This window comes from Zonotrichia albicollis, chromosome 3 (assembly GCF_047830755.1).
Source record: "Zonotrichia albicollis isolate bZonAlb1 chromosome 3, bZonAlb1.hap1, whole genome shotgun sequence".
NCBI classification, from domain to species: domain Eukaryota; kingdom Metazoa; phylum Chordata; class Aves; order Passeriformes; family Passerellidae; genus Zonotrichia; species Zonotrichia albicollis.
This window is the reverse complement of record NC_133821.1, coordinates 33,059,645-33,079,118: the sequence shown is the minus strand read 5'-3', so window position 1 is coordinate 33,079,118 and position 19,474 is coordinate 33,059,645. Positions and strand designations below refer to the sequence as shown.

Here is a 19,474-nt window from a genome sequence, read left to right as displayed (position 1 = left end):
TATTTTCCTTGAGGAAGCCATTCTTTTTTTTGAGTTCTGCTGCTGCTGTGTTTGCTCACTTCATGGTGTCAAAAGGTAACGAGGTGGTGTTTGCAGGTATTTCATATGTTTAATATGTAAAGAGCCTGCCGTGAGTAGGTTTCTGAAAATGGAGGTGTAATCTAATTGTAAAGGTGGCTTTTGTCCTGCAAACCTTGTGAAATGTGAGGTGCTGCTGTTTGGGCAGCAAGGCTCTTATTAATGTTACCAGAGGTACTGCATTGGAAACAAATAGCTAAATATTGTAGCTGTTGTTATCACCAACTACAAATGATCAATTATTTTATCATCTCATGTACCTTAAAGTAGGAAACTTCTTTTTTTGGAATAGGGAAGAGTTTTGCTTTCAAAATTTGCCTAATTAAAAATCAAGGTTGCAGGTTCTGTGCTGAGTTTCTGCCCTAGGCAAATCTTTCCTTTGAAGCTACAACCGGCCCCTAAAGAAACGACTTTGTTATGGTGCTGCTGGATACCTTCACAATGCTGCTTCAAACCCAATTTCTTATTCTTTAGAACCCTCTGTTATTTAGATTCATTCAATTTAAAGATTCACCTTGAAAGCAGAGTGCATTAAGTAATAACTATGCCTCTGTAACAAATGACTGTCTTTTATGTCTCTTCTTTCCCCTCCCTGTTCCCCATCAAGGCACGCTGTCAGTACTGGCACTGGCTGTGTTCAGTTCTTCCACTGCTGTCCATGCATCTTAGCTTGTTGTTCAATACACTGTTAGGCTTTATTATGAAACCTAATAAAATCACATACTCTCATCAGGGCCTTGTGGTAAAATTATTTTTGGAGTTTCTGAGATAGATAACGTTTTTTAGAAAATGGAAGCAATTCTGTTAATTGTGAATATAGGAGTTTTTGTGTCTCCCATGCTGTCCTGAGAACTCCTAATTCTGGTGACTGTACATTTTGGTGAACTGACTTAAAAAATACGCAAGAGAACCAAATGAATATTATTAATTATTTATAAAGTGTGATCACTACTTGTCTTGCTTAATGAGTGAAAGTGCCAAAAGGCTGAAATAGGTAGAATATATGTCAACTTCACATGCATAATCTGCAGATCCAGGGTTGAATTCAAACAGGTTATGGCTAGTTCTAATGAAATTTAATCAGAAGGGTAGGAGGAATAGTCCCTACTTATGGCAGCATGTGTGGTGTTGTGCCTGAGTAACAGACGTAGCTAACTATGTCCTGTTAGTGTTTGTTAGGAACTTAAATATTCAGCCTTTTATTGTCAGGTGAGATTAAAGACTGTTGCAGCTGTGAAACGGAGTTGACTGTAGCAGATGTTTTCTCTCCCCTGGCTCTCAGGTGCGCTCTGTGAGCACCTTTAGATCATCTTACAGATTTGACTGAGTGGCTGTGTGTGCCTGAGAGGTGTGGGGGAAAGGGAGCTGGAATGTACATACAAACAGGGCAGAATGGAAAATAGCAGTAGAAAAACGTTGAAAATCTGAAACTGAGTAATAATAGTAACTATTCATACAAATAAACTTTTAAGAGCTGGTTTGATGTTTTGATTACCTTTTAGTTTCTTAAGGGGCTTGCCAAGTCGTACAAAATCAAACCAACTACAGAGTTATTGTCAAAAGTGATTTCTTGGCTCACCACCTTCCTTTCCCTACTGCTGTGGGATTATTCCTAAGCTACTGTCAGATTTCAAGCCCCAACTAACAAAGCTTGCCCAACTTTAAAACCTGGTCTTTCTGCCAGCTAGAAATGGTCCTGTCCCTTCTTCCCTGCCCCCAAACACCTGCCGCTTGTTTTCCTGAAATCCTTCCATTTACACAAATCCGAGCATTTCTCAGTGTTTGTGGTTGTGACCCCTGTTTCTTTCTAGCTTCTTTCCTGTATGTTTCACTAAAATTTCTTTTGACTTGAGTGAGACTTGGAAGAGTAATGCAAATTTTGCCCTTGCCTTTAGAAAAAAGAAATTACATTGTTGAATGTTCTTCTACAGGCTGTACTGTATGTCTTCTGGCCTTCAGAAAGAAACAAATTATTGAGATATTTTCTTTTAAGCCAAGATTATATAAGTTTGTCTTCCTAATTGTTACTGAGTTGTTTAATACATAATTTGTGCCAGGCAATTACTTTGGGATCCCAGTGGCATTTCATATTGTAAAATGCTTTCATTAGTAAAACCTGCCAGATATATTTTCTGGGTTAATATTTCACCATTTGTAATTTATTGGCCAGTTTTTAGTTTACTTTAAGAAAATGGACTTTCCTCTCTGTTACCAACCGACTCAAAGTATTTAAAAATTCGAATTTGAATATTTGCTGCTTTCTTAGCATTTTCATTATTTAAAGCTGCACCATTTGTCTTATAAGTACACTATTATTCCAAGTAATAGAATATACAGGATGTAAGTTCCTTAGAATAATGGTTTGAAAGGAGGAATAATTGCAAACTGAAGATAATTCATATTGCACAGGTACAAGGATAAGGAATAATCACATTTTTCATACATATTAGCCAAATGTAATCTCTTTCTGTAACGACAGAGGGAGATGAGTGAGAGTCTGGGTGGTGTAATCTGAAAAGTGACAAGAATAAATCTGTGTTAAGTAGATCTTTTAATCCTGGTAGCCTTGTGACAGCAGGCACAGCTGAGGAGAGCAGGAGGAATTGCACCCCTGCTCCTGCCCATCAACAGAGCTGTGTCCTGGGTGCAGCACCCAGCTGAGCTCCAGCCCCAGCTGAGCTTTTCTTGCAGTCCCAAATACTCGTGCCAGGGATCAGGTGGATGACTTGTCTCCTTCCTTGTCATCTCTCACTACTGCATTTTCCAGTTGGTGGGGTAAACACAAGAGAAAAAATCCTAGATGATCATCTGATGCATATTCAAGTTTGTAGGACTTTTGCTAGAGTATCTATCCTATGATAAGGGTACATTTGTTTACATGAGATAAGGACCAGAGTTCATAGGTGGCCCACTGGTGGCAATATTTACATGATGTGTTTTCAGTGTAAAGTAGCAATTTAATAACAAAATGGAGCTGGTTTTAAAGTAATCTCTTAGCTGTGATTTGTCTTGGAAACCTTTCTGCTGTCTGATTCTGCAGTAAGAGATCTTATTCAATTTTCTTTGATCAGGCATGAGCTATTTTTCACTTGTGTTAGTGAACCTAAAGTCACATTTTTGTAAGCAAGTGTGTTGACGTGTTTGTTTTGATTAGTGTTAAAGGCTGCTGTTAAATAAAAAGCACAGGTATGTTCTGTGCTATGGAAGAACAGAAACTAGGGAAAAAAATCAGGCAGGGAAGGGAAGAAGGAAGGGGGGGAAAAATCCCAGAAAAGGATTTTTCCCAGAAAAGCAAATGTGTGTCAGGATTTGTGCGCTGGTGTTAAAGGCAGCGGCGGGAGAGCAGCGCTCAGAGCAGCCCGTCCTTCTCCAGAGCTGTCCCCCGTGACCTTGGCTGGCTGCTCGCTGGGTGACTGCTGCTTCACCGAGCTCCCTTCTCCTGGTGCCTTGCCTGTTGCCTGCCCCTGGCTCTGTGCTCCCCCTTCTGCTGACTTGTGCAGTATTCCTTCTGCCTCTTATCTCAGGGCTTTGATGCATATGTTCTGAAGGTGGCCACTGTGACTTTGGGTGGCAGCAGATGGTAAACCTTCAGGCTGCCACCGGCTATACTGGTGTTAAGTTGGAAACTTAACGTTTGATGAAGAATCAGTAGTGCATATGAAAGAGCTTTTACTGCAGAAATATCTTTTAATTAAAAAAAATTAGCATACCGAAACATTTGCTAATTTCTGTGCATTTAGAGGATCTTAAAATGAACTGTTTTCTTAAAGCTAGACTATGGTTATTTACCAAGCAGGTTTTATTTTATTTTTCTCCAATTAATTGGACCTACTGTATTGAATTGAATTGAATTTATTTTCCTCTAAGCTGTTGAGTACACTGTAAATCAAATCTAAGAAGCTAATTTTTTTAAGTAGCTGCTGTCAGCATCAGAATTAACTCTTGACTTAGGAAAGGAAAAAATATTCACAAGTAGGAAATCCTATTTGGCATCGTGGAGGGGTTTTGCTGTCTGCACTTTACTGAGATGCTGTCATGCAGTGCTGCTGTGTTCACTTGTTTTTTGGGATGTTCCTGAGAGCTCCAGTGCTTGTACAAAATTAGGATGTCTGTGCTGCTGAAGACACTTATTTACATTAGATATTTATTTGTGGTGATTGCTATTTGTGTGTCAATGTTTTTGGCCATGTTGAGGTTGTCATTAGTGCAAAAAAATAGAGAAAGAATGAGTAAGCAACAGAGCTGTAAGAGCCAGCATGATATGTGGACCTTGACTCTGTTCATCCATTAGTATTACAAATAGGATTTTCCCTTGTCTCCTTTTGTGTCACAGTCTAGTTGCTCAGTGCCCAGGAGTGCCCTGCTGTGCCTTCTTCCTCCTCCTCTCTGAGCCAGGATGCTGAATGTTACAGCTGGCACTTCGTTGTTAGGAGAAGTTAAATATTACAACTTAGATGGTGAAAGAGGTTCTGTCAGCTCTGTGAGCTGGAAGCAGCCTTGGCTAATGCCAGCATCTCTGTGTGATCTGCTCTGGAGAACAGCAGAGCTCTGTCCCAGGGAATGCTCTGTGGAATCCTGTTTTGTCCCATCCTGCCGTTAGGGTGAGGACTTGTCACTTTACATTTTAAAAAGGAATCTTGGAATTACAAAAACACTTTTGCCACGGGAAGCAAGTGTGAAGGAATGCAAACAGGAGACTTGGTGCACTGCAGTCTATAAACTGGCTGTAAAACATGAGGTGAGGAGAGTAAGTTGGCACCTGGGTCAGTTGTGCCCTTCTGCAGCACTGTTGCAATGCATCCAAGAGCTGCTGACCTTTCTCTGCTCTGGGTGAGTGATAAAAATTCAAGCAAATATACTTGTGACCCTCTCTTTCCTGGACTTACCCCTTCTTGAAATAGATTTCTGATTAGACTTCACCATTCATGTTGTCCTTTAATTATTTGGGAGAATCTGGTTAAACCACATCTTTGTAATAATGTGTGCAGGCTGCTTTCCCTTGAAACAAGTTTTTGATTTGTAAAGTGTGCAGTCGGCCAGGGCCGAGTGGACCATCACTACATTAATTTCTGAAGTTACTTCCAAGGCTCTTCATGGGCTTCTTGAAGTCCCTTTTGAAGTAAACAGTCTTGCCAAAGGTTAGTACTGAATCAACAAAGAAATAATTGTCCCTAAAAGGAAGTGGAGGTATTAGTCGCTCGGGGAAGGGAGGATGCTTGATAGGAAGCAAAAAGAAAGGAGCTGGTAAGTTGGACTGGGTAGCCCATGTAGGTAGTTAACCTCAAAGGCACAGGGATATGAGTTGTTGTTATTGCAGGTATAAAAGTGTAGCTGCTGCTGTTGTATTGATGCTGCAATATAGCAGCAGATGAAGTTACCCTACAGGGAGCTGCTGCCTGCTTTATTGGCCTTGGTGGTGGTGGCTCTGTACCTCAACTTATGGGGAGAGGGCTCAGTAATCTCTTCTGTTGCACCATATGCTAATACAGTGCTGATAAGCAAGTGTGAAAAATGAAAGGGAGGAATACATTAATTGTATTTGTGCAATAAGGTATGCTATCAAAGGTAATTATTTCATGACAGTTTTAGTTATAGCAGTTGTTTTATCATGGAATAAAAGATGGCTTTAGGAGGCTTTTATTGGAAAGACAATTGTATCAAATTAGTACCAAATTAGATTTTTGTCTTTATAAAGGTGAGCAAACCCATGAGCAGTTTTTAAATTGGTGTCTTCTACTCTACAAATGAACAAATCCTGTTTGAGGGTTAAAGAAGCTATTATTCTGTCCTTTATGCTGACAACTTCATTACTGATTGGCCTACTGTTGGTATTAAAAAAATGTTTGGCTCCTTATGATCTTTGTGCATGCAACTATAATATTAATACAGACCATGGAACTGTTAATTAAGAAATGACTTTAAATGAGGTTGATGCTTTTAAATCTAGAGAGATACAGATGTTAAATGCTGCCATTCCTTTTCATATACAGCCGTATGGCTAATAATTTCCAAGTGGCTAAAGCTCTTGTTAGCAAGAGTGCTGGTGTGTTAAGAATGGCCCTATAAATAACTTTAAGAACTGAAGTTGAAGGTGCTTCTTTTAAAGACTATTGTTAACTAAACATTATTGCCAAACAGATGGAAAGCATTCACCAGCCTGATGTTTTTAGGTCTAATTATATTATCGCCAGTCCTGTATGGCTCAGTTGAAGAGGTGTATCCAGAGGCCAATTTATAATCATTTAGCCAACACCTGTTTGGGAGATATTGACAGTCAAAGGGCACATTTAAAAAAAAAATCACATATGTTCTCGTATTTATTGCCTCAATGTGAACAGTGTCTAGTTGCAAACAAACTTGGGAGAAGAGGAAGGAGAGTGATTGTAAACACATACATGTTTCCAAACCATTTTTATCTTCTTTTGGCATCTTCTTTTGGCTTTTATTTTTTCTTTTGTTCTGTTGATTTTCTTTGGTTGGTTGGTGTGGTTTTGTGTTTTTCTTTAATTTTAATTTTACACCTATTGGTTAAACAAAGATAACAAAAACCAGTTTTGCAGTTGTTATTTATTGAGTTGGTTTCCTCTGTTTCTACAAGCCCTGTGTAAGAGGCCTAAAAAGTTGTTTGGCAAACTCAAAAGACTGGGAATATCTGCCTTTCCTTACCATGCCCTTGAAATGGAAACTGTGTCATTCCTTTGTTAAAAGAATCTCAGTAGCACCAACTTCTCTTCATAATACCTCCCCCAAAGATACTGTCTGCAACCCTTGTAAACGAGGAGGTCTTTGAAATGGGGACGAGTCTGTGACTTCGTTTACTTTGGTGAAATATCGTGAACGAGAAATGATGAGAAAATACTTCAGCTCTCCATCTGGTGTTTGAGATGCAATGTGGAGAGAAGTGGGTTTTGGATGCTGCCATCCAGAGACAGCAGAGCATGGCTGCAGTGCTGCCCCTTGCAGCAGGGAGCTCAGAGAGGCTGGGTGGATTCTCCTTCTGCCACCTGATGAAGCCTTGTTGCTCCTGGTGCGTCATTCCTCTGCAAGAAGTCTGTGACTCTCTGACTTGATCTTCACTGCTCCTTGTCTGTTCAACCCAGTGTTAGGTAACCCCAGTGCCAGCAAGGGAGAGAAGCCCTTTAGGAGTTTGATTTTAAAGCCCAAATATTTTGGTATAACTGTATGTGAATATTTATACTGAAAGCTTACAATGTCTGCTGTAAATAAACAAAGAGGGCACTCTTGTTCCTAGAGGAGGGTTGAGCTTGTGCTTGTGCTGCTCGTGTGGCTGTCTTGCAGCTGGTGCTTTTCAAGCACATCTGTGTCCTTAAGGTTTGAAAACACTTAATTCCTGAGTAGGGTGACTTGAAGGCAGAGGGTTCCAGCTTTCTAAAGATGCAGTTTCCTAAATTTATATACGTATGTATTTTTTTTTTGTTTGTTTTCAACACATAACCAAATGGAGCTTGCTAGGAGTGTAGGTGCTATTTAGTGCTTCTCTCATTGTTGTGTTTAAAGTGCTTTCAGTAGAGGTGATGCACTGCTAGCAGAGATGCTCTTTGCAGCTGTAGGTGTTCTTGTCTCTGCAGCAAACCCATCCACAATTTTCTCTCTAAATAAATCCTCTTCTATGTTGTTGTTACCCTAATTTTAGAGACCTATATCCTCAGTCATTTTTTTGCTAAAAAAAAATAAGAAGTCTGGTTGTCAAGTCTGTATGCTGCAGGGGTTTAATTTTTAAATTGATTATATAATTTCTTTTTAAGAGTCCTCAGCATTAGATTTAGGAACTATAACTAGAAATTTTGTTCGCTTATTCCTGTGAATCCTAAATAAATTCTGATTACTTTTTGCTTAGGTTTTGCTTGTAATGGACACTAGAACACAGCAGACTTTTATATTGAAGGTGAGTAAAATCTTTTATTTTTTGGCCTCTGAAATTACACCACCACACAAAGATCAGTTTGTATGTAATTTATAGAGGAATCCCTGCAATATATTGTTGTTATGTGTTCCAGAGCACATGTTAAGTACTCTGGAATTCTTTTTGTCAGTGTTTGGTTGCATTCCTTTCCTTTCCTTTCTCTCTAACATCCCTAGTGCTCAGAAGTGCTGGTTTAGTCACCTGAGATGCTTCTGGTTATTGAGGCCAACACCTTTGCAGACTTTGGTAAAAAATCACACATTTCATGTGCTGCTTTAAAACATCTCTGAAGCCTTGGTGGCTCAGGACTTCTGACAAAGGTGAAAATTCTTCTTAATCCAAGCACATTGACCGCACTTTGTGTTTGGTCTTTTTTAGCTGAGGAATATCCTGCTGGCCTAAGTGGGTTCTGGATGAAATGCACAACTGGCCTTCTTCAAATTTGTTTCCTTATGATTTACATCAATAGTCTGAGATAACTGAGATAACCCACTACATTTCTGTACAGTTATGTGGTCAGAATAAAATTTTTGCATTACTCTTTTATGTTGCTGTGAGTGTTCAGATCAAGACCCCAGTGTACTCAAAGCATCTGTGATGCTGAGAATTGGCCATTTACTTCAGGCTCCCCTTGACATGAATTCCACTGCTAATGGCAGGAAGGATGGAAAAAAAGCTGTGTCCCAAACATGAAGCTTTAATTACTTGTTAACATTTTGTGACTTTGCTTCAGATCTGGCTTACAACTCACCTTTGTTGCACAAACTTAACTTTGTGCATTGGCCTTTGAAATTGTATGTGCAGGATACAGCAAACCTGTTTGTTTCTCATAAAGGTTCATTTGTGAATATTTTATATTAGAACCTCACGTTATCTACTGGCAGATAGGGTAACATTGAATTTCCCATGTAACTGCCTATGTTTATCAATATTGTAATAGGTCACACTATTGACATAATTTTTTTCTCTTTCTCTCTCCCCTCCCTTCCACCCTCCCACATCAATTTTTTCACTTCTGGCAACTTCATCCCTGCACTACCTCCCAAAAATCATTGCCTCTCAAGGAGACTAATCCTTTCCTTTCCTTTTTATTGAGGTAGTTGCTGTCTTTAGTAAAGTAAAATGAAAATGTGAGGATTACCTGTGAGGCTAAGGCATTCTTTTGTCTTTAAGACTTGAATTGAATTTTTTTAAGAGTGTCTTTTGGTCACGCGCAAAAATAAAATTTTAAAAAAAGGTCACAGGGAAATAACTGAGTGTCATCCTGATGACTTAGTTTGAGAGAGATTCTAATAAAAACATTGACCCATGTAATTGATTTTAATGGCAGCTTTGTGCCATCTTCTGTTCTCTGGAAACGTGCCAGATGCCATCAGCACAGCCTCGGGGGACCGAGGGGCATAGAGCAGCAGATGAGTGGTTTCTCTGAAGCCCAGAGTAACTCGGATAGATTAGTTTGGTTGATAAACACAGAGCACAGCAGGCTCCAAAGGCAACTGAGGGTACAACTGACCTTTTTGTTCTCTGTCAGGGTCTAAGGAAAAGTAGTGAGTGCAGCAGGAGCAGAGCGACCATCATCCCCCGCTGCGTGCCCAACATGGTGTGTCTGCACAAGTACATCATCTCCGAGGAGTCTGTCTTCCTCGTGCTGCAGCACGCAGAAGGTTTGTCTCTCCTTTAAGCATATTGTTGAAAAGAGTCAAAGGTTTTTAGTTTTAATCAATGGTGCACTTCATTGTCAAATGAATCTCTCATATATCCAGTTAAAATATTTTAGTGTGGCAAAGAGGTGTCATGTAAGACACCCCACTCTGTTCCTCTGTCCCTCCCTTTTTGCCTGTCATTCTGCAGTGAATCTGATTCCTGCTTCAAATGGCCTCAAATCCTTGAATTGTAGCAGTATTGAAGGCTTCCAACTGTTTATTTTCTACAGGAGAGGGAGTGCTTTGACTGCAACAACTATCTGCATTATTTACAGTTAGCTCTCAGAGATAAAGTCTTTGGCTACTTTCGTAAACTTTAACTGGTAAATCTGTTTAGCATCTTCTAGTTAAAATGACAAGTATTTGCACAAGAATTTAATAGCTCTGCTAAAAACCATGAACATTTTCCTGTTGATTAATATTGCTCTGATCTAGATTTTTAAGAAAATAGCTAGTGGCATCACACAGGAGTTCAAAGCAGAACCACAGAGTTGTGCCTTCAAACTATTTATAAAATTCCTGTTAAATGTACAGGGAACAGGTGGCACAAAATAATTACATTTTGATTTTTTTGTCTAACACCTGGATTTAAATATTCCCTAAATGTAATTACCCATATTTGTTTAAAATGAGTACAGAATATAAATTTTGGGGTTGCTAATAGTTATTTTTTTAGGAAATGTTAATAACTCAGACAGAATGGATGATGTGAAGAAACTAAGCTGGCTGATAGAGAGGATAATTTTATTACATTGAATATTATTTCTTTTCCCCCTTAATAACTTAGATTTTGGTTTTTCATGAACAGTTTGTCTCATGAGGCCAGCTAAAGTTAGCTTTGCAACAGGAATGAATGTTTCTGCAATGTGTGACTTGGTTTTGCCATGAGCACTGATGCAGGAAGAAAAGCCTCACATTGCAGTAGTGCCTGATGGTGATCTTGGGAATTTACAGTGCTGCTCTGTACAGTGCAGCACTTTTTTTGAGGTGTGTATATAATAATAGACACAATAATTGGGAAATTCTCACCTGGGCTGCCATCTCCATATAAGCTGTTATATTTTGTTTAGAGAAAAAATATTTTTAAAAACCCACAACCAAAGAAACTCCAAACCAAACACAAAATCCCACTCATAACCTTTGTCAGATACCAGCTGCCCTTAAGACTAGCATAATTACATAACTTAAAAAAAGCCTTCCTAATACTTCTGCAGTTTCTGAGGTCCTACAGTTTTGCTCTTCCCTTTAGGAAGAATGTTCTTCCTTGAGACAGAAGGAAAAGTGAGTGGAGTAGTCGTGGAATTTTGTGGGAGAAGTGGTCAGATGTAAGAACAAGTTTTAAGGAAGGCCTAATGTGAGCAACTGACAATGACAATCTTCTGGAATTGTTAATTTTATTGTGATAACAATAAGAAAAATAGAGACATTGCACAAACAGAGCTCTTTCATTTTCGAGAACCTACTGTCTGGGCTCAGAACACGCAAAGGGAAAGGAAGAGTGATATATTCTGCTGTAAAGAGTGGTAGCTGGGGTACATAGTGATGAGTAAATTGCCTGAGAATGTATTCAATAAGTGTATTGCAGATGTAGGGCCTGATTCCAAATCCCAAACTGGGGCAGTGGCTACTGCTCCTCACCCTGCTGTGACACTGATGCTGGAAAGGGTTCCATGAGAAAGGCTTCTAACTCTGTGTGAGTAAAGGATAAATAAAAATAGGGCTGAAGTTATGCTGCACTATTTGCAGAGTAGTCTTGCTCACCCCAGTGATGATGGTCTTGATCCGATCAGTCTTATGTTAGTAGTACTCATTCTTTAAACTACAAGGATAATAACACCAGGAATCCCTATAAACAAACCTATCTTAAAATGTTGTCCAACTCAGAGTAGATATGAATAGAGAAGGTGCTTGTAGTTGATGTTGGGAAAAGATAAAAATTTCTAAGACAGTACTTTTTAAGTAATAGTCTCTTGAAATTTTATTTAATGACTTATGAATGCTCTAAATATTCATACTCCAAGTAATTCTTGTAAGCAATGAGATTGTGCCAGTCAAATTTGTAAGTGGTGCTGATTTGTGATGTTAGGTATGTTAGCTCCACCACTGTGAGTTTTAAGGGTAAAATACCAAATGTGTATTATATATATATATCGTATATAATGGATATATAATGTCGTATATAATGGGTATTATATATTAATACCCATTATATACGACTTCAAATGGGTAGCGGCTCGTATCGTAGCAAATTCAGAGGTTTTAATGTTATGAATGGATAATATATGTTTGCTAAGCTGCTGGCTGGTTCATAGTAGATTTTGTCTATATTACTAAGAGCAGCACTGTTGTGTTTTGTGTGGAATTCTGCAAGCTTGACCAATGGCTCAAGAGGAAGACCTTGGTTGGTTGGTTTGGCAAATCATGATGGTGTAACGTGCCTAGAATTGGTGAGTGAGGTCTTGGGTTCTTTTAGAGATTTTTCTCCCCTCCACAGTGACAGGCTTCAAGGATGCATCAGAAGCACAAAAGTCCATAAAGTTATCTTGCAGCTTTTTTGGAAAGCACTTGCCAAGTTCTAGTGTGGGAGAGAGCCAATCTGATGTTAATAAGGCCTCGCTTCTTCCTGGCACTACTAACAACTGAAATTTTAGAAACAGATGCTTCAAAATAGGCTGGGGGGCTTCCATGGGACATCTAAGTTTAAGTGGCTGTTAGAAGCTGTCAAATCTCTTTAAGCATAAACAAGCTGGAGTTCCTATCAATCTGGAGAGCACTCAAGAAACTTCCTGCTGAAGAGGCTTGCTGCACGCAGCAATTGATAGACACCACCACGGCAGCGCTCTGCCTTGCAAAGCTGGGGATTTGTTGTTAGGAGAGGAGATAATGCTAGCTGTAAATATTTGACAGCAATCAGAAAATGCAGGGAAGGTGATACGCTCCTTGGCAAGTGACTTTTTCAGGAGGCTGCTTTGGAATAGTAGCTTTTGCTCCAAGTGCATTGGAGCTTTGCCTAAACTAGCAAACCTTGCAGCAGAGATTCACCAGCAGCACTGGAAATACAGGACTGCAGATGCAGGACTCTGGTGCTTGTAACTACTGTCATGTTGGAGATTAGGCAGGAGCTCAGCTTCCTGCTCGTGTGGAGCTGCAGCTCCACTGTGCCTGCCTTTGGGATGCTGTGGAATATTATTGTTGTGCCATGCCAGTGCCTGTGTGCCTGCTTTGCTTTTGGCCTAGGAACTGTGCAAGCCCCATTTTTTGTAGCTGTTGCGTTAAGATGGTGAAGTTTACCAGGGCATGTCTCTGTTCAAAAGGGGGACACTGATTCTTTGAAAACCATGGAATTGTTCCTTTTCCAGCAAGGAAGGCTATTAATTCTCATGAGGTGCATGGTTTAAGATTGGAAGTCCTGGCCATACACAAATCCTTATGCAGTGATGTAGAGACTTGGGCCCAGTTTTGGAGAATAATTCAAGCATATGTCTTTCAGTACTGTGTTTTCCTTCCGTGTCACATTGCAATTATTTGGAAGTCTGGGTTGTTCACTTTGACTTTGTTTGAGATTTCCTAAATACAGTGACTGTTACATTCTTAGCTGCATTCCAGTTCTGTGAGAATTGCAGCACTTCATCCTTGGGAATAATCTCATGGGCCAAGCTAGCAAAAGCTATTGATTTATTTTGGAATATATCTCCTTAGTCAGCCAGTCTTTCAGAATGTGTAACTGAAATGGGAAGTGTCTGATAACTGGGTAAGGAAGAATCCAACTGGTCATGAATTTTTCTTGTCAGCTGGAACAAAAAACATGTTTAGGAGACAAATTTGCTGATCTGTTAGGTTTTGTTTTATTCTGTCTTATGTACTATTATAGTCTCTGTATTTTCTTTTTGGTGTTCCTACATCAAGTACTATTAATAAAAAAGCTGCAGAAATGTTTGAAAGAATATAAAAGATTTCTAGTCAGCTTCATCGCTTGGTCACTTTATGCTGAATTTCCTGTTGATTATTTTGGACACTCATTTTTTAGATTCTGCCTTTAGAAGCAAAGGTGTAAGCTCCAGAATACTGGAAATGTGGTTAAGTATAGCACTGCTGATAAGAAATTTCTCACTGAATAACTGCAGAAGAATGTGGAACTTGATGATTTTCATGTGCTTATAAAACCAGAAAGACTGAAGTAGACTGACTGTTGAATCAGTTCATGGTAGAAGAAAACAAACGTAATAATTAATGCTAATAATAGAGTTCTGAAATTGCATTAAACACTAATAAACTTTAGCTTAATACTGTAGCTTTTTTAGTTATTTAGTCTGTTGGACTATCTGACAGTGACTGAAGCTTACTTGTTTGGATTGATTTCTGTAATTTTAGTTTTTATAGATTCCTGATACTATATTAGCATGGTTTGCTAATGGGTTTTCTTGATCTTACACAACACATGGGGAGAGGGGAAAGATTATTAGTATGTCATTCATAAAGGCATAATTACATACGCAGATACAAATATCACTTTTGTTTGACCCTGGATTGAATGTTTGCAAAAAGGAATGAAATTGTTGTTTTTCACTATAGAACACAATTATTGCATGACATTTATTTATGTATTTCCACTTGACCAGGAGGCCAGTCTTGAAATATTTGTATGTTAACATATTTGGACATAATTTTTGTTTTAAACAAAAACACATTTTGTTTACTTGTGTTTAACTCTTAAGTTGAAGTTGCAGTAAGTAGTCATTTCCAGTGTGGTTTTTAAATACAAAGCATGAATAATGAACAACTTCTTTTTGAAAACCTAAGATAAGAGATTTGCAAAAAGAAATGAATTGTTGCAGTTCTCCCTGTTTTCACAAGTGGACAGTGGTGAATTCTTGAACACTGTAAAAATAAAGAGATTTCTTTTTTTTCTTTTGCAACTTCTGTGTTTACTGAACTTCTCAAATATGCCAGTGATTTTTCTGTAGATTTTTGAAGTATTGATCCCAACATGTCTCTTTTTCCTTCCTTAATCTTTCTTGGGTCTCCTTTAAGCTGCAGTAATCCAAGTAGAAGCCCAAATCTAGTGGAGGTTGCATGAAATCTTCCATGAAGTGAGGCAGAGGGAGCAGAAGACAGGAGTTGTCCTGAGAGCAGCTGAACTTGTCAATAGGTGAAAAAATTAGGTTGTGCATGGATAATTCTTGCATTCTTCATATTGTGGGCAGCCCAGCCCCTTCTTATCTTAGTGTAGGGGTACAAAGCATTTGGGTCAGTGAGAGCCATTCAGGAGTCACATGTAAAAGCCCACCTGGTGTCCAATAATGACACAGGAAAAAGATGTGACAAAAGAGCACAGGAAGAAGGTTTTGAGCTTTGTCTCCCTGTTAGAAAGACCTTTTACAACTTCCTTCAGAGGAAGCACTGATGGTGCTCACACTTGAATTAAAGCCATACCTGGAGGCTGAGGTGGTGTTGTGCCAGGCGCTTCCCAAAACTCCAAATATCTTATGTGAGTCTTCATGGTCTGTGAACATGCTTTGACACCTGAGGTTTGTGTTTTCAGAGTAAATTTGTGACTAAACACTAATAATATGTAGATGAAAATATTTAGCTTGTACTAATTAATCATTAATGAAGGTGGGATGGGGAGACTATATTATTTTTTTATTAGATAGTGTGTTTTATTAAATGCAGTAGGTGGTTCTCAAATTAGATTTTATTGCTTGGTATGAAATGGACATGAATCATTCCATGCCTAGTTAATAAACTGGGCAAAGTTATTTTATCAAAAATAAATTATAATAAAATAGTTATTTTATTAAATTGGGTAAAGTACTTGAAGTAATTTCATTGAAATTTTAAAGGAAATTAATTCTTCTGGATGAAAGTGTGAAAAGAGGATAAACTCTCACATATGTAAAAATTATGTGTGTTCTCACTCTCTTTCTCATTCACTTTTCTGTTTTTAATCTCCCTGCCATTTTATAGCAAAAATATGAATAAATGTAGAAGTATAACATTAGTAAAGAACTGCTGGTGATTATGGGATGGACTCTTATTCACTAAATCAGCTGCAGTAATCCTGAAGTGCTGTGCAAGCTGCAGGCCTCCGAGGGCAGGCTGCCTTTGCCCTGCTGCGCTGCTGTGTGACCTGTTGTGTTTAAAGCAAGTGGCCTCACCTGAAGGGCCTGCAGGGGCTGCCTGCTTCTCACAGGGCTGAAATCCTCCTGTGAGGCAGCTCTGGCAGGGCCAGGGCCCTCGGTGTCACCAGCACAGGCCTGGGGTCACTTGTGCCCGGGCAGGCTCGGAGCCAGGCCCTGCCCTGCAGCTCTGCTGGGAGGGACAGGGGCTGTGCTCGCTGCTGAGGCAGGGCACACTTTGGGTGCATATTGTGAATGCCCCTCTGGGGAACAATTTAAAGTGCTTTTGTTTACAGTGGTCAGTATAGCAGTTCTTGCTCCTCTCTCTGTGAGCATTGCTTCCCTTTGCTCCTGTTGCTTTACCTGGCATCCTTTCTCACCGCATTCTAGAAGGTGGCAAGGGCCATCCTGACCTGGTGCTAGCTCTGTTTGTACTTTGGGCAGAAACCAGGGTGATTACCACACCTAAATTTTCATTTTTACCATTGGACTCAAGCTGTTAGAATTCCCTTTTAGTGTTTTTAATATACTTACTTTCACCACAACCAGTGAGATATTTTTTCCCCTTGAAAAACAAGTCTTGTCTTAGCCAGGGGGATGGAGGGCAGGAAAACTTCACATTATATTATTCAAATTAATTTTTTAAAGTGTCAAGTTTTTTCTGTCTTTGATAAGTTTTATTTGAAATACCTGGGAGTATAGAAAATCTGTTCCTAGGCAATGATAAATAGTTTCTTCTTTTATTGTACTTTTTAAAGGAATTTTGCCTTATAAACAGAGTGTTAAAAACCCCAAACTATTAAAGAATGTATTTTGGAAAAATACAAAACTCTGTTTTATCCAAATAAGTAACAAAAAACCCCAAAAAAACCCCACCAACTTTGCAGATGCCCAGTGAGATGGATACTTATTTTTTCTTTTACAAAGATTTTGTTCCAACTCCTGCATTTTCCAGAATTTCTGTACAGTCTTTGAAGTTGAAATGTCTTGACATTGCATTTCTCCCTAAGTTATCAAAGGAGACTTGCTAGCTTTAAGCTAAATTCTTTGGCACATACAAGAGGTACAGTAACTTCCTGATTTATTTTGCTAAAATTACGTTTTGAAGTCTGTGAGCTTTTGTAATATGTGCAGCATTGGGAACCATGAAGAGTGCTGGTTTGGATTTTTTAAATGTAACTTATTTTTGGAGATACCACTTTCTTAGATGCTGTGAAGGAGCTGTTTGCCTGTGTACCTTAAAGTATTGATAAATTCTTGTCTGGTGCAGCAAAGCATGAAAACCTTTTTATGAATTCTAAAGTAAATAGAAGAATTATATCAGTATTTAACTAAAATCCCCAACTTCTTAAAAGAGAGACACAGACCCTTAAAATATCCAGCTAATATGGTAATTTCCCGTACTGAACTTGCTGTTTAGTTTTCAGTCCATTTCCACTAATGCTGCTGATGAGTTTAGAGCTGGGGTACAGAATTATTCAGGGTAGATAGAGGTGGTGATGAGCACTAAACAATTTGATCTTTCCTGGTTTTTGCTTCTTTGGAGGCAGCAGGTGGAGAGTAGGGACACTTTGCAACTTGAGACATGCTCTGTAATGAGACTTTACTGAAGTTTAGAAACAAAAAAGCAGCAGCTTAATCTCAGATGCTGCTCTTTAAATATTTATGTAATAATACAAATCTACGTTAAAAGCAAGTTGTGGTCCCTGAAATTATTTGCTGCTGGGGTAGCAGATTCAAATAACTCTGTGGATGTAAGGGTATAGTGACAGTGAGGATATTTTCCTGTTTCATAAAAAAAAGTAATTCTATTTTGAGTGAAATTAAGAGAACCCCTCCCTTTTTTCTTTTTTTTTTCAGGAGGGAAACTCTGGTCTTATGTCAGTAAGTTCCTGAACAGAAGTCCTGAAGAGAGCTTTGAAATTCCTGAATCCAGAACATCCAGTTCAACTAAAATTTACCTGGAGCAACCAACACCAACTCCTAAAGAAACTGGTAGCAGCACTGATTCCAGAGAAAGCTATGGGGAGAGCATGCTGAAGGTGGTGCCACTGAGGAGCAGCCTGACACCAAGCTCTCAGGATGACAGCAGCACCCAGGAAGATGGTCAGGAGAGTTCCAAGTGGATGGACTCGGCATCCAGCTCAGAAGAAGAGTGCACCACTAGTTATTTAACGTTGTGCAATGAATACGGGCAGGAAAAAATTGACTCTGGCTCCCTAAGTGAGGAGCCAGTGGCTAAAGCAGAGAGTGAAGGGCTGCACACCAAAGAGAGGAGCTCCTTGCAGAGGTGCAGTGTTGTTGGCAGCGACAGCTTCACCTCCCAGGTTGCGCCTCAGGAACGAAAGCTGTTCATCGACGACGCCGAGTCAGAAATAGCCAGCCCTACTAGGATACTGGACTCGTTGACTAGATCTAAGAACAGCCCCATGGAGCTCTTCAGGATAGACAGCAAAGATAGCACTAGTGAGCTCCTGGGGCTTGAGTTTGGAGAAAAGTTGTATAACCTGAAATCAGAGCCTTTAAAGCCATTGTTTTCTGTCCCAGATCATGACAGAAGCTTGGATGCCCTGGAGAGCAAGATGGGTGTGAAAGCTCATGACACTGTGAGCAGGGGTTCAAATGACTCTGTGCCAGTTATCTCCTTTAAGGATGCTGCTTTTGATGATGTGAATAGCATTGATGAAGGAAGGCCTGATCTCCTAATAAACTTACCAGGCATGTCTGATGAAACAGAGGAGCCAGCCGTGTCAAGGCCAGCAAAGTTTACAAAATCTGATAGGGACGTGTCAGAAGTAAAGTTGTTGGAAACACCTGATGTCTTGCAATTAAATAATTCTGCAGAGCCATGCAAAGCATTTGATCAAGAGCCAAATCATGTGGCACCAGAAGTGGGCGATCCTGCCCACAAGGAAGCAAATAAGCAAACTGGCATCACTCAGGGAGCTCTTGGGACCCTCTTTTCATCTGACCAAGAGGTAGGTGCTTCAGAAGATGGGGCTCTGTTCCAAGAGCTTGGGGCCTGCTCCTTAAACATGGCAAGCAAAGAAGAAAGTTCATGTGTTTCCAACCCGCTCTCAGGTGCTCCAGAGGTTAGCTTGGACACAGACGCGCTAAGGAATAAAGGAGTGTCGCTGTTTTCCAATCAAACTGAAGACAGCAGGAAAGAGGGAGCAGACTCAGCTATGTCACCAGCAGCTGAAAGTAAAACGACTGCACCAAAGAAGGAAGACAAAATAGCAGGAGCAGGGCAGAAGGAAATACATCAAATTTTTCAGGACCTCGACGAAAGATTAGCGCTAACCTCCAGGTTTAATATCCCAGAGGATTGCATTCAAAGATGGGCAGCTGAAATGGTGGTAGCCCTTGATGCTTTACATAGAGAAGGAATTGTGTGCCGCGATTTGAACCCAAACAACATCTTATTGAATGATAGAGGTCAGGAACTTTTGCAAATGCATTTCTTTTTATTCGCTGTTGCTTCCAATTAACTGAGTAGGCGTTTTATCTTGTAATTAGTATCTTCATTTCCTGTCTAGAGCTTCATTATCAGTGCAGCAAATTCACCCCCAGTAATAGCTTCTAGTACTTAATGATGCCATTATTCTTAATGATACTGTTTTTAGCTACAAAAGGAGTAATTACAGTTC

The 19,474-nt window shown here is 39.5% G+C and overlaps 1 protein-coding gene across 2 annotated transcripts in view; it reads left to right on the top strand.

The window, feature by feature from the left end:
- Positions 1-19,474, top strand: part of RPS6KC1 (ribosomal protein S6 kinase C1) — an 85,356-nt gene that overhangs the window by 47,862 nt on the left and 18,020 nt on the right. For both annotated transcript variants that reach the window (XM_005483019.4, XM_074537104.1), the window contains 3 exons: positions 7,937-7,984; positions 9,534-9,666; positions 17,685-19,262. In XM_005483019.4, coding sequence (XP_005483076.1) covers positions 7,937-7,984; positions 9,534-9,666; positions 17,685-19,262 — 1,759 coding nt within the window. The remainder of the gene's footprint in view (positions 1-7,936; positions 7,985-9,533; positions 9,667-17,684; positions 19,263-19,474) is intronic.